At 42.0% G+C, this 18,745-nt stretch overlaps 2 protein-coding genes across 2 annotated transcripts in view; both read right to left on the reverse strand.

Annotated features, from left to right (window-relative positions):
* LOC308310660 (uncharacterized protein) overlaps positions 1 to 6,381 on the reverse strand; it is a gene marked incomplete at its 3' end in the record, with an annotated part of 45,858 nt that extends 39,477 nt beyond the window's left edge. Inside the window, exon 1 of the mRNA XM_080757041.1 lies at positions 6,240 to 6,381. The remainder of the gene's footprint in view (positions 1 to 6,239) is intronic.
* Positions 6,382 to 7,372: 991 nt separating this feature from the next.
* The window catches only part of mdh1b (malate dehydrogenase 1B, NAD (soluble)), a 50,189-nt gene continuing 38,816 nt past the window's right edge, over positions 7,373 to 18,745 (reverse strand). The window contains exons 7-17 of the mRNA XM_080757042.1: positions 17,015 to 17,113; positions 16,345 to 16,457; positions 15,190 to 15,324; positions 14,404 to 14,546; positions 13,765 to 13,936; positions 12,030 to 12,258; positions 11,096 to 11,239; positions 10,688 to 10,829; positions 8,929 to 9,110; positions 8,487 to 8,629; positions 7,373 to 8,088 (exon numbers count right to left, since the gene is read on the reverse strand). Coding sequence (XP_080613168.1) covers positions 8,005 to 8,088; positions 8,487 to 8,629; positions 8,929 to 9,110; positions 10,688 to 10,829; positions 11,096 to 11,239; positions 12,030 to 12,258; positions 13,765 to 13,936; positions 14,404 to 14,546; positions 15,190 to 15,324; positions 16,345 to 16,457; positions 17,015 to 17,036 — 1,509 coding nt within the window. The 5' untranslated portion in view covers positions 17,037 to 17,113 and the 3' untranslated portion in view covers positions 7,373 to 8,004. The remainder of the gene's footprint in view (positions 8,089 to 8,486; positions 8,630 to 8,928; positions 9,111 to 10,687; positions 10,830 to 11,095; positions 11,240 to 12,029; positions 12,259 to 13,764; positions 13,937 to 14,403; positions 14,547 to 15,189; positions 15,325 to 16,344; positions 16,458 to 17,014; positions 17,114 to 18,745) is intronic.

The raw sequence follows: 18,745 nt of genomic DNA on the forward strand, positions 1-18,745 counted from the left end.
ACTACTTTGTGAGTCAGAACAAAGACTTTAAAAAAATGGCTTAACTTTTTAAGGAGAATTAAGTTGTGAGAGGTTTTTAACATATTGTCACGGAAATGCTTTTCAGCATTAAAAAAAAAAGGAAAAGTAAAGTAAGGTCATTTGCAGATCTGCTACTTTTGATGTTTGTGTGTGACACTGTAGTATGCATGGGCTAATTGATTGGCCCTACTTCGCTATCCTTGTGTTTTTCGTAAATTTAACAAAGCGATTCATATGATGGCAGATCATGACACAGGGAAGGACAATTACAGAACAGGCCAATTTTGTGATTATTATTATCTATTTATTTTTACTACTTGACCTCATCACATTTGTGATGATGGCTATGGGCATTTTTAGCCCAAGGAGTGACATATATTTGAGTATGTAATGGGAGAATAAATGAGCCTCAACCATAACGGGATGTTCAGCATTGCAGTCTTTTTCAAAAACCATACATAAAGTACATGCTTGTATTCCTGATCAAATCCCTGCTGCAGTGCATACTCAGCATATATGTTATGAATGGATCTGGGCTGGATGATAATGGTAAAGGCACCGTCCCCATGGATTTAAAGGCATTGCATTGGCCTTTAAATCCATCTTCTGCATGTATGGATCAAAGCTCTGGGATTTAGAACACACTGTGCAAGGCGGTAAAAGCAGCCGAGCAAATCAGTTCAGCCGAGTACATGCGACAGAAGGGCAGGACTAACCCTCACAATCACAGGAGGATGCAACAGTTCATTGAACTAATACATTTAAATAAAAATGTGGAAAATAATAAATTTTAACCCATTAAGACCCAAGGCCGATTCTACAAATCCCTTCTAAATCAGTATCACTAAATGAGTCACTTTCAAGATTTTTCAAAAATGTTCAAAAATACTAGATGTACGAGCTAACACAAGGCACGAACTGATGTCATGTCAGATTATATCTGCTATTTTTGAACAGCCAACCAACGCAAAAATGCTTTTCAGGGTTTTAATGGGTTCGATTTTCATGTTGATTCGTTTACAATGTAAACTAATATTAAAAAACAAATAATCGAAAGTAATTGCTAAGAAGACAATCGACTGTCGCAGACCTAATGGCATGCATGTGCGCACTCGCCACCGTACTGCATCTCTCCTGAATAGTGCAACGTCAGCACTCCAAAAGGTCAACATACATCACGGGATAAGCGTTTAACCAGGCCAAACGCTTTACATTCTCTCCGTGTCTGCTGCTGCTACACCCCCCTCCTTTCAAAATGCAACCACCAAAATGCAAGCACTTGTCAAACAGAATGCTTCTGAATGGCTCGTGAATAAACATGTGGATGGTTCATGAATAGTGTTGCGGTGGAAAGGCAGAGCCTGCAAAGTGTTGCCGTGGACAGGCCTGTCAATGAGAGGAGAGGATAGGAGAGGAACATGAGAGGGCGTGGGGTGATGGTGGAGGGCTTTGAGGAGCGATGGAGTGGAACTGACCCAACAGGCCAACCAGGGACGTGCAGAGAATGTTAGAGGCAGACAGGCAGTGGATGAAATTCCATAAAATAAAAATGAATTATGCAAAGACATCGGATCTACAGCTCACTGCAGTCGACGTTGAAGCTGGTGACATCTGAATTCAATGTAGGGGCTAAAACTGTCACCAGTGGAATCAATGAAAAGCCTTTAGGGTGATCCTTCATATTGGTAGCGTGAAATTATTGTTTTTCAAAGGAGTGGGGGTAGGTTTGACAGCAGCCGTAACTAGTCCATATATTATAATTAGGTTTTCTGCAAGACTACTTCGGTTCAAACAGTTCTGGAATTACCTGTACTTGATCTTTCTATAGAGAGAGCAATAAAGAGACAGGCACAGAGAGAGACAGTAAAGAGTGAAAGCGTTAAGTACAGAGCTGATGAGCACATCAAGGACACAAAATACAGTAGAATGAAAAAGCTGTGCATGCGAGTTTGGACAGCGTTTAGAGAGATGAGGATGTGACAGTAGCAGCTCTGTTTGAAGGCTATTAGTAACTGGCAAAGATGCAGGACAAAACTGCTTTGATGCTAACAACACATTGTCCGTAAGAAGAAAAACGTGATTGAACGTTCACATGTCTCTGTAGGTATCCTCACTCAGACGAGAGTCTGAGCCTGGACGTTAAAATTGGATGGTTAAATTCAGTGAAAGTTTCAATCAAGTCAATATTCTGAAACTTTGGCAATAAAGAAGGTGCTGAATAAATGAGTTCTTTAATTATAGACCGAAATCATTTCACTAATTCAACACTGGTGGGGAATAAAAAGCTTAATTACCATCGTTAAAATGGGGCACATCGATATCAATCTTGATTATAATTCTAAATAGTAAACAAAAACCTTCCGTTTTCCTCACTAAGCTTTTGATAGATCTGCCCCATGGTAATTAAAATTACTTTGACTGAGCTCGCCTAATGACTGGAGAGCCCTGCAAACATCAAATACTTCAGAGTAGATTTAGAACAACAAATAAATAAATAATAAAGTGCATGGACTGCATGCTGGGATTTGATTAACGACTTGCATGAATGGAGGAATAAACTCATAATCAGAAATGGTAAAGCTGAACCATTTAAAGCGGCAACCACTAACTTTATTTTTGTTAACAAAGCGTTGTGTTGATGTTGATGAGTAGAGTAGGCCTATGTGAAAAAGGAATAGATCATTCCAGTCCCTGATTGTGATTGGCTGAGTTATGTTATTTTAGGTATAGCTATATATTAGTATAGGCATACTAATATATCACTGCGGGATATTTGTCTGGTTCCCCATCGGTGGTTAGATTTTTTCCAAGGGGCGGTTACAAAAAGATTCAAATGGACTCTATTGGTTAGACCTACAATCAACCAATCAGAGCAGCGTAGCCCTCTATGTGACAGTATTTCCAATATCTAATAGGCCTACTTTCTTTACTAATCAACATCTGAGGCAAATATTGTACTTTTACTCCACTAGTTTATTTTAACACTTCAGTTACTAGTTACTTTGTAGATTTAGATTGTTACAATACATACATTAACCACTTTAGCCCATATACATTTCGGCCATTTGAAAGTAGCCGATCTACAAGCTCACAATGCATCGCATTGTGACCTTGTAGATCTGCAATTTTCTAATTATTAAGTGGTGCAACGATAGACATATAAACGTAGGGAGGGCAAAACTTTCCAGAGATTCCTTGCAAAGCATTGCGAAAGCATGAGTGTGCGTCACAGAGCGCATGTTCGGGTCTGTAAGTACCGGAAAAGATGTGCTGTGATTGGCCAGTAGTCACTTGCGTCCACCCCTACTTCAACACACATGGCTCCAACAAACTGCAGCTGCCAATGAGACATTTATTTTTTAAATATCTATGGGTACCACTTCAAGGATCAGCAATGTCTGTCCCCTCTCCCTATGTAACGTATGTCTGTCTGTCTGTTTAGGGTACCAACAGGGGGCACTGTTGCATCACTTTTCTTTCTTTTATACATTTGAAAACTTGAAATGGGACATTCTGCATAATGAGTACTTTCTACTTTTGCTACTTTAAGTACATTTTTATGCCAATACTTTTGTACTTTTACTCAATTACATTTTGAATTCCAGACTTTTACTTGTATTTTCATTGGCAACCAGCAGTATTTGTGGAGCGAGATGCAATTCTCTCAAAGCCTGGGAGAGCAGAGCGCTCTGGAAACGCTATGCGTCTGGCTCAAGGATTTGTTGATGGTGTGGAGAACAACGTACGCCCAAGGACAAATGAAAAATAACTATAAATGTATTATTAATAAAAAATAGGTGTGTGAGAATGTTCTAGACTAAGCATTGATTTGACAAATAAATTGAAGGGAAGATGAATCTGAATCTACTTTATTGTCAGGTAAAGTGGGTGGTTAATAATAATGTTTTTTGTGTTTGTTTTTTTGCAATCTGCATATTTTTTTTGTTCTAGGTTTTTGACCTCTCCATCTCCTCTTTGTGTACTGTGCATACACAGTGGGCACGCACGCACACACACACACACACACACACACACACACACACACACACAAGAGCTCGACTAAATAAAAGGTTGGCATGCCAGTCATGCTCCAGGGAGAGTCAATGACAGAACACGTCTGGACATTTCTGTATTTGTATAATTATATCAGCCACAGAGCAGAATATCAAAATATTGCACTCAGTGGGAGCACCCGCAACGCCTTGTGAAGGGCTCCCCCTGCCGTTAGCTGGGAGGAATAACAGAGCTGCGTTTCACAGATATGTTTGAGATACTTTGAGATAGAGAGACCGTGTTCAATGTGGGTCGTAAAACAAGTAGTTTGAGTATAAACCTATACCAGCTAGCAATCACATCCAACTGCCGTTTAATGGAGGAATCACACATCCTATACTTTAGCAGAATTTAGCTCATCGGCGGTAGGCCTACATTTGCAAATGTCAATATCAATAAAATACATGCCGTCATGTTTGATATACTGATTTTGATCCAAGGCTTCGACGCTGCAGCACAACTCTTCAAACATATTGTCAAACAACTGAGGATAACAGGAAGAATATAAAAGTTTACTTAATTGCGTTGGTAGGTGCTATAAAACTTGCTCCCTTATGTTACGACCACTCGACCTTACAGGACAACACAACAGGAGAGTATTCCAGGAGGACTGATTGTCTGATTGACCGCCGGAAGAGGTAAGCCAGGACAACTAATGAAAAACATTTTTTTTCCCGGAGCACAGTAGAGGCTGGCTCATAGTCATAAATGAACTGCGCCCCCTGCCAATCCCCCCGTATTTCATCGATCCAAGTGTATGGGGAAAATGACAAAGTGATTATGATTTATGATTATGAAAATAACTACAATCTGAGAATCCCATCGGAAATAAGAGTCAACAGTCTGTCTTGAGACTTAAGTAAACTAAGACTAGTCACTAAGACTAAACAATTTCAGATGACTAAAATAGGACTACACTGTTATAGCCACACTTAATATCGCAACGCAAGGCTAAAACTGTTAGGCTACTCAAAAGACTTAAATTCCACTAATTTTCAACATTAATTAAATGTCATTAATATACCTTAAGCATGTTGTGTGGAAATAATAAAAAAGTCCCCCCATTCTGTGTTTCCTAGAACTGTATGAAAAAAAATCATTAACAAACACATTGATGACATCAAGATGTGGAATGCCCCTTTAAGACTAAATCAGAATTTGTGTCAAAATGAATAGGCTACTGCACTGTTAAGGACAAATGTACTGTACGTTCCAACAACTGACCAAAATATAGGGTTATATGTTTTTGGGTGGACTGAAATGAAACTATAGCCTTTAGGCCAGGGTCTGTCCTATAGGCCTTAAGTGTAATCCATGAACTAACTTGAATCATGTTTTGTCTGCAGTTTCTTAAAGCATACGAGAAGGCCCGCCCAAAAAACATTGCGAAGACCAGTAGCGGCTCTAGGTGATGTTGGTTGGAGGGGCTGCCTAAGAAATCTTATGCTACGGGCCAATATACGATAGTATATGCTGATTGATTGATTGATTTATTAACAGTTTGCAGAATTACAGTACAACTCAATACAAAAACATGCTATCCATTGTTCACCCTATACTACAGCATGTTCACAGAATACTGGTCTACAGCAACAACAGCATCAGCATCACATTCCACAACAACCCAGTACCCATGCAGTGCTACTCAGAAAGTCTATTACACTATGCTACCCAACTAGTTCAACCTGCAGCAAAAGCATCATATTCCAGATATCAAAGTACAGCAATGACACTACAGGCCTATACTTTGTTACAGCAAATGCTCCACAACAGAAGTGCATGCCCACAACAAACACTCCACTGAACATTGTTTGTATTTGTATGTACAGATAGCTGCTCTTATACTGTCATTAATAATAACAGTACACATGCACGCACGCACACACACACGCACGCGCGCAAGTCGGTGCCGTTTCGAAACAAGCAACTTGCAAGGCACACACACATGCACGCACGTGCGCACGCACACGGCTCCGAAACAACACTAACACACGCACACGCACACGCACACAAACACAGCCCCCCTCTCTCTCTTCCCAACTCAATGAGAGCTCGCCTCGAGCCACTTTCAATGTGATTAAACCAGCGATTATGTTTCTTAACTTTGTGAGACGAATGAAGCAGACCACAATACCATTAATAATAATTATATAATACCACTATACCTTTCTGTGGGTCCGGTGTGCGGTCACCGGTCAGCTGTCTGCCCCAAGCAAGAATTTCAAACTCACAAAACGTATTCTTCGTATCCTTTCCTTTTGTTATATCATCCAAAATGGACGATATGCTCCCAGTCTTTTAACTTCATTTTCCCCTCCACGGACACGGACACGGGACAAAACGAATTATAAAGTAAATAATAAACTTATTTCATTTAAAACACTTCCACCCGCCATTCTTTCACATCCACACACACAAACAACCACACTGTCACACGAGCAGGTGCTGTGATTGATCAAAAGCCAATGACCTCACGGTCTGAGGCGGGCCTTAGGGCTGAGCACAGCCCTCTATTGGCTGAGAGATTTTAGCCCCAATGACAAGTAAACCAAGCAGGCGTGTTTTGGCAGCTGTCAATCATTCAACGCAATGAAAGCCAATGGAAGCCTTTTGGGATGTAAAAAATCAGCCCATTTTGACCTATTTTGTGTTTTTCTTGTAACTATTTGATGCTGTTGCTGCTTTAGATTATACCAGAATATAAAAGTAACTATTCTAAAACATTTTAATAATAATTTCTCATCTTTACTCCATAAGATAGGGGGGGCTCAGCCCCCCTTGCCCATACATACGAGCCATCCCTGGCGAAGACAGTGGCAAACCTACGGTACATTATTCCTCACGTCCATAGGAATGGCAGTCGATGCCTCCACGGATACAACTGCTCTGCTGAAAAAAGTGTAAACCGGGGTGGCTCAGGGATGGAGTAGCCAGTAGAGCAGCCGGATGGGAACCGTGAGGTTCCCAGTTCGATAAAAGCGCTATATAAATAAATGGACCATTTAACCGTAATGGAGTCAAACTGTCAGACAGAGGCATTGAAGAGAAGATGCAGGGATTGACCGTGGACCATAGAATATAGTATGGGGTTATGGGAGATTCATCCAAAATGATACGAACACGGAACTTTGCAGCCCGGAACTTTGCAGCCAAGCTTATCAGCATCAATTATTTTTTTAAATGTTATTTATTAGGGAACATTGATTTACAGTATACACACACATGTGCTTGTCAGCGGTGGAGCCTGCAGAACCATTGCAGCTGAAGAATCCACCACTCCTGAATGAAGTGTCTGGTGCTGGGAGTCTGGTGCAACGCACAGGTCCTAGCTGTACTCCTGGTGAGAGCAGGAGTGGACCTGGTGAGACGTAGGAGGGGCCTGGACAGGAGGCAACCCACAGAATAGTACCTCTCAGTCCTGGCATAGTAGTTCCGGAGTGGTTCCAACGGATTGTGTGGCCCTGGTCTTTCCCTAGTGAGTCTGATCGAGGGTAGCTCCTGGGACGTAAGTCAGGACTTGATCACCCCGGCTGGCCGGGTCACCCAAGTGAGGGGTATGATGTTCGCGAGACCCGAAACCCAGATGACCTTGGGACATCTGGGGATACATCACTGAGGATACGTCCCAGTTGTATCCATGCAATGTATTTTTGTTTCGTTCTGCCCATTCAACCCGGAAGAATAGATTCGGCTACAAACATGGCACAGGCTGACTACTGCAAATAAGCGATTTTTTGTCTTAGAAAAACATATTCCTGTAAAAACCTCTGCCGGAGGAGAGCTTTGCGCGACCTCTACTCTGAGCTAATAGCGGAGGGTGGGGTTCCAAACAGGGCTAATGTTCATTGTTTACCTTGCTTACTGTAAATCACTCTGGATTAAGAGCGTCTGCTAAAATGCCTACATGCATTTTAAATTGTGTTCGCTGTACTAAGTGAGCAGGGCCGGTTGTGGAGCTGTGACAGGGCTCTTCAGACAGTCTTCATAACACGCTTGGAAGCACATCCTTTTTTCCTGGAGAAGACAAAACGGTGAAGTTGAAAGGTAATGACGATGAGGAAGGCTCTGTTCCATTCTGGTCAAACAGAGTCAGTGTTAATGATACTAATGAAAGCTCTGTTCCATTCTGGTTAAACAGAGTCAGGGTGCTGATATTGTGCATGTTGGCTCACTGGAAACACTCCAGGGCAGGGACCCTCATGGTGTGTAACTCTGTACAAAATGGAACCAACTGGACCCTCACAAGTCTGTAAATTTGTGAGAACCATTGTACACTAAATGGAACAGAGCCTTCAATAGTATCATTGGTAACACCTGTGAAGGAGGCACAATTTCTTTACAATATGGCTGCTGTGCAACAGCCTGTAATCACATGTGGTGTGTCATACACAGAGTTATATGGGTGTACTGACCTCTTTGAGTTCCTCTGCACAGCGCCACAGCGCCCCCCTCAGGTCATGTCCCATCGTGGTTACATCCAACAGAGCAGACCATCTGCCATGCTTGAAGGTGACAGGCATGGAGATGACCACGCCCCCTGGGAGGTCGTTGTGACCTGCAGAACCAATGGTACTTGACTATTTTTAAAATAGCAGATCTACAGTACAGTACAGTACAGTACAGTACAGTACAGTTAATCATACTCCAGACGGGTCCGATTTCTTTTTAATACGAATGAATTCAAATTGCATAAACGGTGAGGTTCTCCTGTAAGCCATTAGGGTTTTTTACCTCACCGTGCACAACAACTAGCTGTCAACGTTCCCGTGGAAGGAACTAGCATATTATGAATGAATACAGTATGTATACATATTGTGCAAAATCTAAAAATCAAATGAAAATCAAATGTAGTACCCGGACACAGTACTCCCAAAGACAGGAGCTGGTCATGGTTGGAGGAGGTTCCTCTCCAAGCCTTCAGAACATGGAGGATGCCATGTGTAGCTGACATGGAGCCTCTTCTGTGACCGCTGCAGGTCACGGATGATGTTCGCTGACGACCAACCAAGGCTGTTAAGTCAGTGTTCAGACATTCCCTGGGCGGTGGAACCAAACAGGAAGGTGTTTACATAAATAGTTTTACACAGTTTTTACACAGCCCTCAGAACCAGCACTAGTGGACTCATACTATGCCATAGTGTCATGTATCAATGTTTTATCCTGAGGAAAACCTGGAGACTTGACATTCAGTAAGTGTCAGTGATATGATCAAAATCAGAATAGTATAATGGTGTGTAAAAAAAGAACATGTAAAATGTTCCACTGACAAAACCAAGTCTTTGCCACAGTATTGACCACTGACCCGACCCCTGTACCAGAGACCTGCAACGGGTCGGGTACCCGTGGGGTATCCGTGGATACCCGAGTTTGTCGGGTGAAAACGGGTGGGAAAATAAACTTGTATAAGTTAACGGGTGCGAGTATGGGCGGAACGCAACGAAATGCGGGCAGGTAACATTTTAATCAGAGTGCACTGCAGGATGTTATAAACAGCAGCTGGGTGCTCGTCACCTCGCGCTAATGAAATACCAAGGGATTATAATGTCAACATTCAAGTACAAGATGTAAGCTAACCCAGGTAAAGTAATGTCTCTGTGAAAGTTTAACTAAAATATAACATCATTTGTGATACAGACACGGCCTTGGATCAAGATGGTCATCAGGCTATTTCTTTTTTTTATCATCCTATCCTTGTTGATATAACGCCATTTAGGTTGAAATAATGATATAACTTTATGTTGTGATGATAATAATATAGCAGCATGAAGCCTCAATCAACTGTCTTCCATGTGCAGCGCGACGCTCCACCACCACCACCACACCACATCACAAGTCATCACATGCGGTGTTGGATGAAATAAACTTTAGTCAAAGATAATGAGCGGTGCCGGTGATACGAACGGGTAACGGGTGGGCAACGGGTCCATTTTTTGACGGGCAGGGCGGATCTGATTTAGATTTTGATATAATCACGGGTAACGGGCGTGTTGAAAATTGGACCTGTGCAGGACTCTGGCCTGTAGGACGTATTGATGACCTCTGACCTCACGTATTACCATCATACCCTCCTATCTCCATATTCTAACCTTTTGTGTTTTGTTTCTGTAAACGTGTGCAAAATCGCCCTGATGGGAAAAGTAGCAGATCTGCAATGTCTAAGTTCAAGTCGTGTTGAGCTTGTAGATCTGCTACTTTTGCTTTTGTGTTTTGAACATATGAGGTTTCCACCCGACAGAGACCCCTTAAAGGGAATGTGATATAAAAAAAGAAAGTTTTCGGAGCTCAATTGCACACAAAAAAAACTGAACTTTTAGCCTTCAGTAGAATGTATGTGATCTGGGATTTCTGCCTCAAACAAGTGTTGTTCCTGCTGTTTGTGATGTCACAGCCTGCGAATCCTGTATATGTCAATGGGATTTGCCAGCAGATGGAACTGTTTTGCCTGTTTTGCCTGTTTTCATTGCAACTCAAAAATTGTGACATTTTATCGTCTACTCATGCAGGCTTTTGTGAACACCCCAGACAGTTTTGGCTTGATTCCGTATTGATATTTGAATTGAATTGAATTATCTATTTATATATGATTAACACCTCTAGAAGTGTTGTTTCCCACCTGTCATGCAGCACATCTAGAACTGCTCTGGAGAAGAATGCTGGCCCTTTGATCGCCCCGTCATAGTTGAAAACCCTCGCCCTCTGCAGGTCAACGTAGGAACTGCCACTGATGTTCCCCCATACCATGACATCTTTAACATCTGGGTTGGAAACAAAGAAAGAAAAACATCACACTTGTGTGAAGTGAAGGGCGCTTCTAGGGGTGCATGAATAAGACAAACAGTAAAAGTCCAGACTTGGCTGTCACATGGCGGTGGGGCGGTAAGACCCTGAACGCCTTTTGGTGTCTCTCGTTTAAAGCATTATTATACTTTAGCTGTTGAAAAATTGCAGATCTACAAGCTGACGCACTACGAGCTTGTATAGAATAAGCTAAACATAAAAGACAAACATAAAAACCATCTACCTGATGTCCTGACGTTGAGCTTCTTAGCGACACGCGCCCTGGCCTCATTCTCTAGCTGCGTTGCCACAGCGACGAAGCGACAGCTGTCGATGGAAGGGGCGTGGTCCAGGAGCAGGGAGCACTTCAGGTTGATGAAGGTGTCACCTGTAGGGGGCGCAATAGACCATCAAACTAATCCATTTAATTTATATATACACACATCATCATATGTGACCAGATCTCATTCTGGCCAATAAGAATTTGCGTCGTCACCTTTGTTTTCAGGGTTACGTAATTTAGTTGGAGCTGCAATGACAAAAATACTATTTGCCAGCAGATGTCATTGCTGAGGGAATATGCCTGTCAATCATTGTATCTGCTCCGCCCCCCCAAGGGGCTGAATCATAGGGGAGCGGCGGGGAGGACGGAGGGTGGGATCAGTGGACGGTGACATCACTGCCCACAGGTAAATCAGAGCACTTTTTGAGGCTAAATATTCAGAAAACCCCAGACCTTTAAAAGTTTTACATTTTCTTCTTGATTATTCGATTAACTGAAGGTAACGATAGTAACGATCAAGGACAAACTAAACTCCATGTTGGCAAATCCCTCCCACCCCTTTTATGTCATGTTGCAGGATAGGGTGAGCGCCTTCAGTCGAAGGCTCACCTTCCCCCCGAGAATGCACACAGAGCGGTATAGACGCTCTTTCATGCCAACTGCCATCAAACTCTATAATGCAAATGCTTAAGAACTGCCTCCCCAAAGTTTGCTTATGGTCCCTCAGTGGTTCTGGTCTAGTGTGTTCATGTCCACTTGTCTTTATTTGTGTTTATTGTTTTTCTGTCTGTCCTGCTTGATTTAAGAGTCACTCTGTGCTGTTGTGGCGCTTCCACTTAATTAATTAATGAATTAATAAAGTATATCTAGTAACTCATAACTAGTAGCTCTTTACCTGCTACCAGCACCATCACCTCCCGGTGAGCCCTCTCGTCCATGAGGCGTCCGTACGCTTCGTAGCGCGCCGAGACCCTTCTCAAATCCTGCTTCTTCTTCTTCTTCTTGGATTCCTGCTCGTCCTCTTCTTCGTTCTGTACGTCTCCCTCTTCAGGCCAGTGGTCGTCCAACAGTATGACCAGGTCTGCGTCATGAAACGCCCACTCTAAGTCAACGTTAACGCTTACCTGGAACAGATACTTTTAAGTACACTATTTCACATGAACGTACACAGATATACTTTAAGTACACTATTTTACCTGTACTTAAACAGATACTTTAAGTAGCCTACACTATTTTAGCTGTACATAAACAAACCAGTAAAACGCCTAAGGACGTGCACGCATCCGCCTCGTTGACGGCAGACTGCTGGGTGAGCACTGGCGCTTTGGTATGGGGGGGGTCAGATCAACATGGAATTAATTCTGTACTGGACAGTATACACAGTATATCCATATATGCAGATCTAAGGGTTTGAGGTTTGAGGTCAGAGTTGCTGGCCAATATTGATGACAACTACAGGGCAGTGCTCTGTGGTTTCGTCTATATAGTCTACTTTTCAGCCTCGTCATTTCTAACATTAAAAACTTTAGGGTACTCAAAATGTCCTGGTTCAAAATGGGGCTCTATGGGCTGTCAAGTAAACAGCAAGTCGCATTTACTATGACATCAGGGACCTCCATCCCTGATGATGTCACAACGTCAGGTGATGTCACGAGACCTGCAGGGCACCATATACTGTATGGGGGCTTTCCCATGTATGGGTATATATTTTTTTGTTATCAAATGTTTTTTTATTAAAGACAAAAAATCACAATAAGATACGTTAACATCATGAATGACTAAAGAAAACAAGAAACAAAAAACACAAAAACAAACAATCCCACCCACCCCTCCCCCATGTATGGGTATATTGAGTGACGGACAAAAATGTACGATTTCATAGTAAATGCGACCTGCAGTCGCATTTACTGCAGGGGGCACAAAAATTAGCCAAGGCGATCCAATTTTCTATGCCGAAAACCTCAAGTTGCATGCGTGCCCATTTGGATCTGCACAGAGAAGCGGCCCCTCATCCCCACCCGGTCTGACTATTAAGTGTCATTTAGTCATTAGGACAAATCCAACAGCGAAAGTAGCCGATCCACATGCTGAAACGCGGCCTTGTGTCACTGTGTCATGATTATTGTGGCAAAACTTATTCCAATTAACGATATTGTAATAATCAAACTATGCTTAAAACTTTAAATGGCACTTTTGTTAACCACTTGAACCCCCAGCAGCATCCCTATTCTGGGGGAATGGTTGCCATAAATAGCCAGAACTACAAGCTCACAACGTGTTGCAACGCAATACACTTGTGAGCTTGTACAGTAGATCTGCTATTTTTGCTGAATCGATTTGTGTAGAGTGAAAAAAAGAGCGTACCAAATGTGCTCTTTACAGGTCAGTTTGATCAAGTATAGAGGGTTTCAGTGGCACTGAATTAGCAGCACATCAAATCCTAGTCCTAGTGTATGGAGGCCAATTTGACGATACATTTTAATTTCCACAATTCGATTAGTGTGAGTTTTTTATCTCATTAAACGATAACAACGATTTGTATATTTGATTTGATATTGTATATTTGTACACATTCCACATAATATTAGTACAATTCATAAAAGGTGCTGGATCAAGAAGAATCCCTGTACCTGATGCAGTAAAGGTAGGGCCAGGTCCTGTATCTCCATCCTGAGGCCATGCAGAGCCTCCTCCTCAGCATCCAGGTCCAAAAGGTGGAGGCTGATGGAGGTGGACACCTGGGGGAACAGCTCACAGGAGAGCAGGTGGGGGAGCAGGCTTTGGCAGGTCGGGTTCAGAGCTCTGATAGAAGACAAGGCCATACGTTAGTAGCCATACGTAGTTCCACATGGTGGAAGATAAGCTGCACTTCTTCATAGTCAGTGTGTCATATCAACATTAAGTAGGCTACATTAGTAGTTCAACATTAACAATTAACATTGATTTATGACACCACATGGAAATTAAATATTTCCAACCTATTTTGATTGTCCATACACATAACCTTTATTTTATTTATTATATAGTTTTTCTTCTTTAAAAATAGTTTTCTTTCACATCTAGATGTAATGATCATTTGATTGACTTTACAAAAAGTAACTATACAGTATAGTAACTACCGGTATACCGTTTTGTGCCGTTTTCTCGATTGTGCCGTTTTGCCGTTTTCTCGATTGTGCCGTTTTGCCGTTCTCGATTGTGCCGTTTTGCCGTTTATGAGGTTTCCACCCAACAGAAATGCTAGAATGATGTTTGAAGCTCACTCCCACCCAGCGATCCAGATGTGAAGAGGTTGGATGAGGCTGGCGCGACGCTCCTCTTCCTCCGTCAGCTTCATCTTGGTCTCCAGATTCTCCGCCGCTATCTTCAGCATCACGTCTGTGGGCATGTCCAACGTGACGCTGTAGTACTCCTGTTGACCCATTATAAAACTATCTTCAGTCCAATGTGACGCTGTAGTGTTTCTGTTAAAAGACTGCAGCTTCAATGTAAGTCAGGGTTAATAAATAAATCTTAGATTGTGTCACAAATAAATTATTAACCCGGCGATTCTGTCAGGTATGAATGTGACTCTTAGAAAAGAGCAGCTGTCTGCTATTTACAACTGGACCTATAAGACAAGTCTTCTAGCTAGCCAAAATAGATTACCCCACACAGTTTTTTCTGTAAATATATGTTTGTATTGCTCCTACCATTGATGATTTAATGTATATAATTGCATGTCTTGAGACTCTTGATGAATTGAATACACAGGCCCACAAAGGAAACAAGCCCTCAGGGCTTATGTTATCCACAACCGATTAAAACCGGGACAGCATCTATGTCATTTTAGATTTTAGCGTTGACTATACAACAATAGCAAATGTACTGTGAGCTCACTGTAGGAGCTTGTATCGCTACAGCATCTGCATCTGCTTTTGAACATGTTTTCTTTTTTATATTGAAAGAACTACTGGTTTGGAAGGCATTTGTAGAATCGGGTCTCGGGTCTTACATGGTTAATAACGTATTAAATCAAGCAAGTAGGCCTAATCAATCAATCAATCAATGCTAACCTGACAATGCTCCAGGAAGTCATTGAACCCTCCCAGGTACATGGCTTTGCCTCCACGCTGGACCAGTTCCCTCCACACCAAAGGAGACTGCTGGTGACTCCACCCATTAGCTCTGCATGTCGCCTCCAGCCATTCCTGTTGTTATACAAGTCAGAGGTCCTGCTTCTCAGTCATTCTCATAGAGCAGTGGTTTTCAACCCTTTTTATACAAAGGTCCATTATTTATTCAGCATTTGAGCCACGGACCGACAGACATGTAGCCTCTCACACCCAAATCTAAAGAGTTTTGTTATCGTTGGATACGATTTCGAGATGACAGGTAAACATTGATCAAAATATATATTATTCTACATTCTCTAATTGTGTAGACTTCTTGTAAATTAAGTAATACAGATGTTCAACAACAATTTAACTCTTGAGAGCGTAAAATGACCCATATGGGTCCATTTGGTTTCATTTTACGCTCTCAAGAGTTAAAGATCTATAAGGGTCCATTTGATTAGCAACTCTCCATCATCTAGCTGGGAACCACTTGGAACCCCCTCAAAGACCACTGGTGGTCCCTGGACCATGTTGAAAACGACTGTCATAGAGTTATATATAAGCTCCGCCCTCCCTATTCATTTCAATAGAAGTTGCTCAGTGGCGTTTGAAGGACCCGGAAGAACGCACTTCCGCATTCCTATATACAGGTTTAATGTTTGTTTTAAAAACACCATTGACAATGAAGAGAAAATGTACGTCATATTGTCCCCAACATAAATATTAAATGCCATTAACAATAAAGAGAATGTAATGTTTGTTTTGTCACTGTTTGTTTTACATCACCATTACATCACCTAATAATGAGTTAGCCTTTAATATATTAGCGCCCCTCACTTCACACGGGTGTGATTTTCAGATTTGGACACCAACATCTAAAAGACAGCTGAAAAAAGACATTACATGAATGAAGGGCGTAAATAAAATAGTGAGAATAGCTGATCCACAAGCTCCCAGCATTGGAAGCTTGTAGATCTGCTATTTTCAGTTTCACTTTGGGTCCTGGGAGCATTAATTATCGTCATTGTCCTATTGTTGTGGGACGTGCAAGTAAAACATATTGTTGTGAAAGGTTTACCATGAGGATGAATGGAGATGTTATGAATGGTCTACCTGCCATCCATGGGGATGAATGGAGATGTTGTGACTGGTGAAGTGAGGCAGAGCTCTGTGCAGTAGATCTGCTAGATGTTCTGCTTTGGCGTAATAAGGACAATCTGCTCTACCTGCAAAACATTGCATCAAACTTTACTTACTCAGCACAGTGGTTCCAAAACTGTCCGGTCCCCAATTATATTGTGGGCTCCCCAGAGGATTTGTGTGCAACTTTTCTCACTCAACAGTAAATGAATGAATAGTTTATTTTGTTGATTTACACAACATGACCAAATACTTTTTGAAGAGTAACTTAATTAGTTACAGACAAAAGAAAAACAAAACAGAGAAAAAAGAAAACAATTCTTCAGAACTTAATTTGACAAAATGAAAATTACAATAAGATGATTATTAGCTTGAACCAAACTATGCAAATTATGCAATCATACATACACCCAAGAATATAATTCCCTGTAAAGTACATACGTGTATGTAGGCTACCTAAAATACATTTGCAGGTAGGTGATGTAGCATATTTCTATGAGTACCTATAGTAGCAATGAGTAGTAGCCTACCATGAGAAGTTAGAACATAGAGCTTTTTAACACTTATTTCAACCAAAGCAATTAAATCACATAGGCCTACCTACCCTAATAAAAGTGGTGATGTATGCGTTTAATTGTCTTACCAGCGAGCACAAACCTGGCCATGTCTTTCTGGATCGCGTCCGTCCGTTGCTAGGAAACAGTTGTTGTTGCGTTTGTCCGATGAGGAAAGAAGCACTATACTGTCGAGAGAGAAAGAGTTCCCATTACCTAAGATAATACTTCTGAAACTCTCGACCAAAAACGATTGACATCTGGAGTCTGGACACTCCCACATCATGTGTATGTCATCTATATGTTCCCAGTAGTTTGTTAATAGTAAAACTATTATACTAACTGCGAAATGGTGTGCTGTCAAAATGAACACTGCACTGTTGACGCTTGTCCAATAGAGAGCACTGTTGCACAAAACATGGCTCGGCTTGCATTTCATCCCTGCATGTGAGTGTATGTATGTATTTGGTTAAAATGGGTAGGGTTTAAAAAAAGGCAAGAGCTTGCTCTGGTGCACTGGCCTAAAAGTGGGTCCTTAAAAACTGCTAAAACTTCTGAAATGTGTATATGTAGGTATGTAAGTATGTATGTGTGTATGTATTTAAAAGAGGGGCTTTTTTGTAAAAAGCCCAGCCCACAATACCTTCATAAATTTGCAAGGCAGAGGCGTCCACCCCCCTGAGTCCAAGTTAGGCTAGACCGCATACCTAAACCATGGTCCGAAACGGTCCGAAACTGTCCGAAATAATAGACATAATAAAACAACCTAAAACCATAAAAGAGTAAAAGTTCACAGCAAGGCCTGGATACCATTTATTTAGTTTGCAGATAAAGAACAGAAAAGGGATAGAATTCAACTTCTTTCATTTAAACCAGTGGGTGTTACAGTTTGCAATTTTTGAATCCATCTGTGCTCCATGAGTTTCCGCTGTCCACTGGTCCATCGGACTCCACATTCCAGACCTGAAATGATGAGGTTAGTGATGGGATGGGATTGAAAGTGTGTGTACAGAGTTGTGTGTATGTATGCTCGTTTGATGTGATATAAGTGTTGTTTGAGGCGTGTTTCTAATGTGTGTCCGGTTTCTCCTATGTAGTGTTTATGACATTGTGTGCAGGTGATGATGTAAACTATATTGGGGGTGGTCAGAGACAGGGGATCCGTGATGGGGGAGGAAGTGTGACTATGGGGGTTGTTGATGAATTTGCGGGGTTTGAAATGGAGTGTATGTGGCTGTGGGGGCTTGGGAGGTAAAGTGGAAAATTTGGAATGCACAAGGAGGTCTCCCAGGTTCCTATTCCTTCTGAGGGCCGAAATTACCTGATGTGTTTGTAATGGGGGGTAGGATTGTTGTGTAGTGGTGAAATGTTGTTTACATTTGTGGTGAAGTGGTTGGATGTGAAAATGTGGTTATGAATGGGAGTAGTGTTGTAATGGTAGAGGAGCCGATGGCCTGGATGGTGGGAGAAGAAGAGTTGGAGGAGGGAAGACATAGAGGAGAGGGTAATGTGTGGGCCCCGTTCAGGTCCGTCCCTGTCCCTGCGCTAGAGAGGGGCCTCTGATCCGGGTGCATGCTCTGAGGTGGCTGGGGAAGAAAGCTAGGATTGAGGTTAGGGTTAGAATTGGGGGTGAGAGGGTTAGGGGTAGGAGGCAGAGTGTTTGTGGAGAGTGACTGGGTGGGGGAGAGAGAGGCCAGGGCATTGCTCCTGATTGTACATAAAAATCTTTTGCTGTAACCTCTCCTTCGGAGGACTGTAAAGAGTGTGTGTGTGGCCTGATTAAAGTGTTCCCTATATTGGATGAAATCCTGAAAAACCGA

This window comes from Protomyctophum bolini, assembly GCF_963924005.1.
Source record: "Protomyctophum bolini genome assembly, chromosome: 23".
Taxonomy (NCBI): Eukaryota; Metazoa; Chordata; class Actinopteri; order Myctophiformes; family Myctophidae; genus Protomyctophum; species Protomyctophum bolini.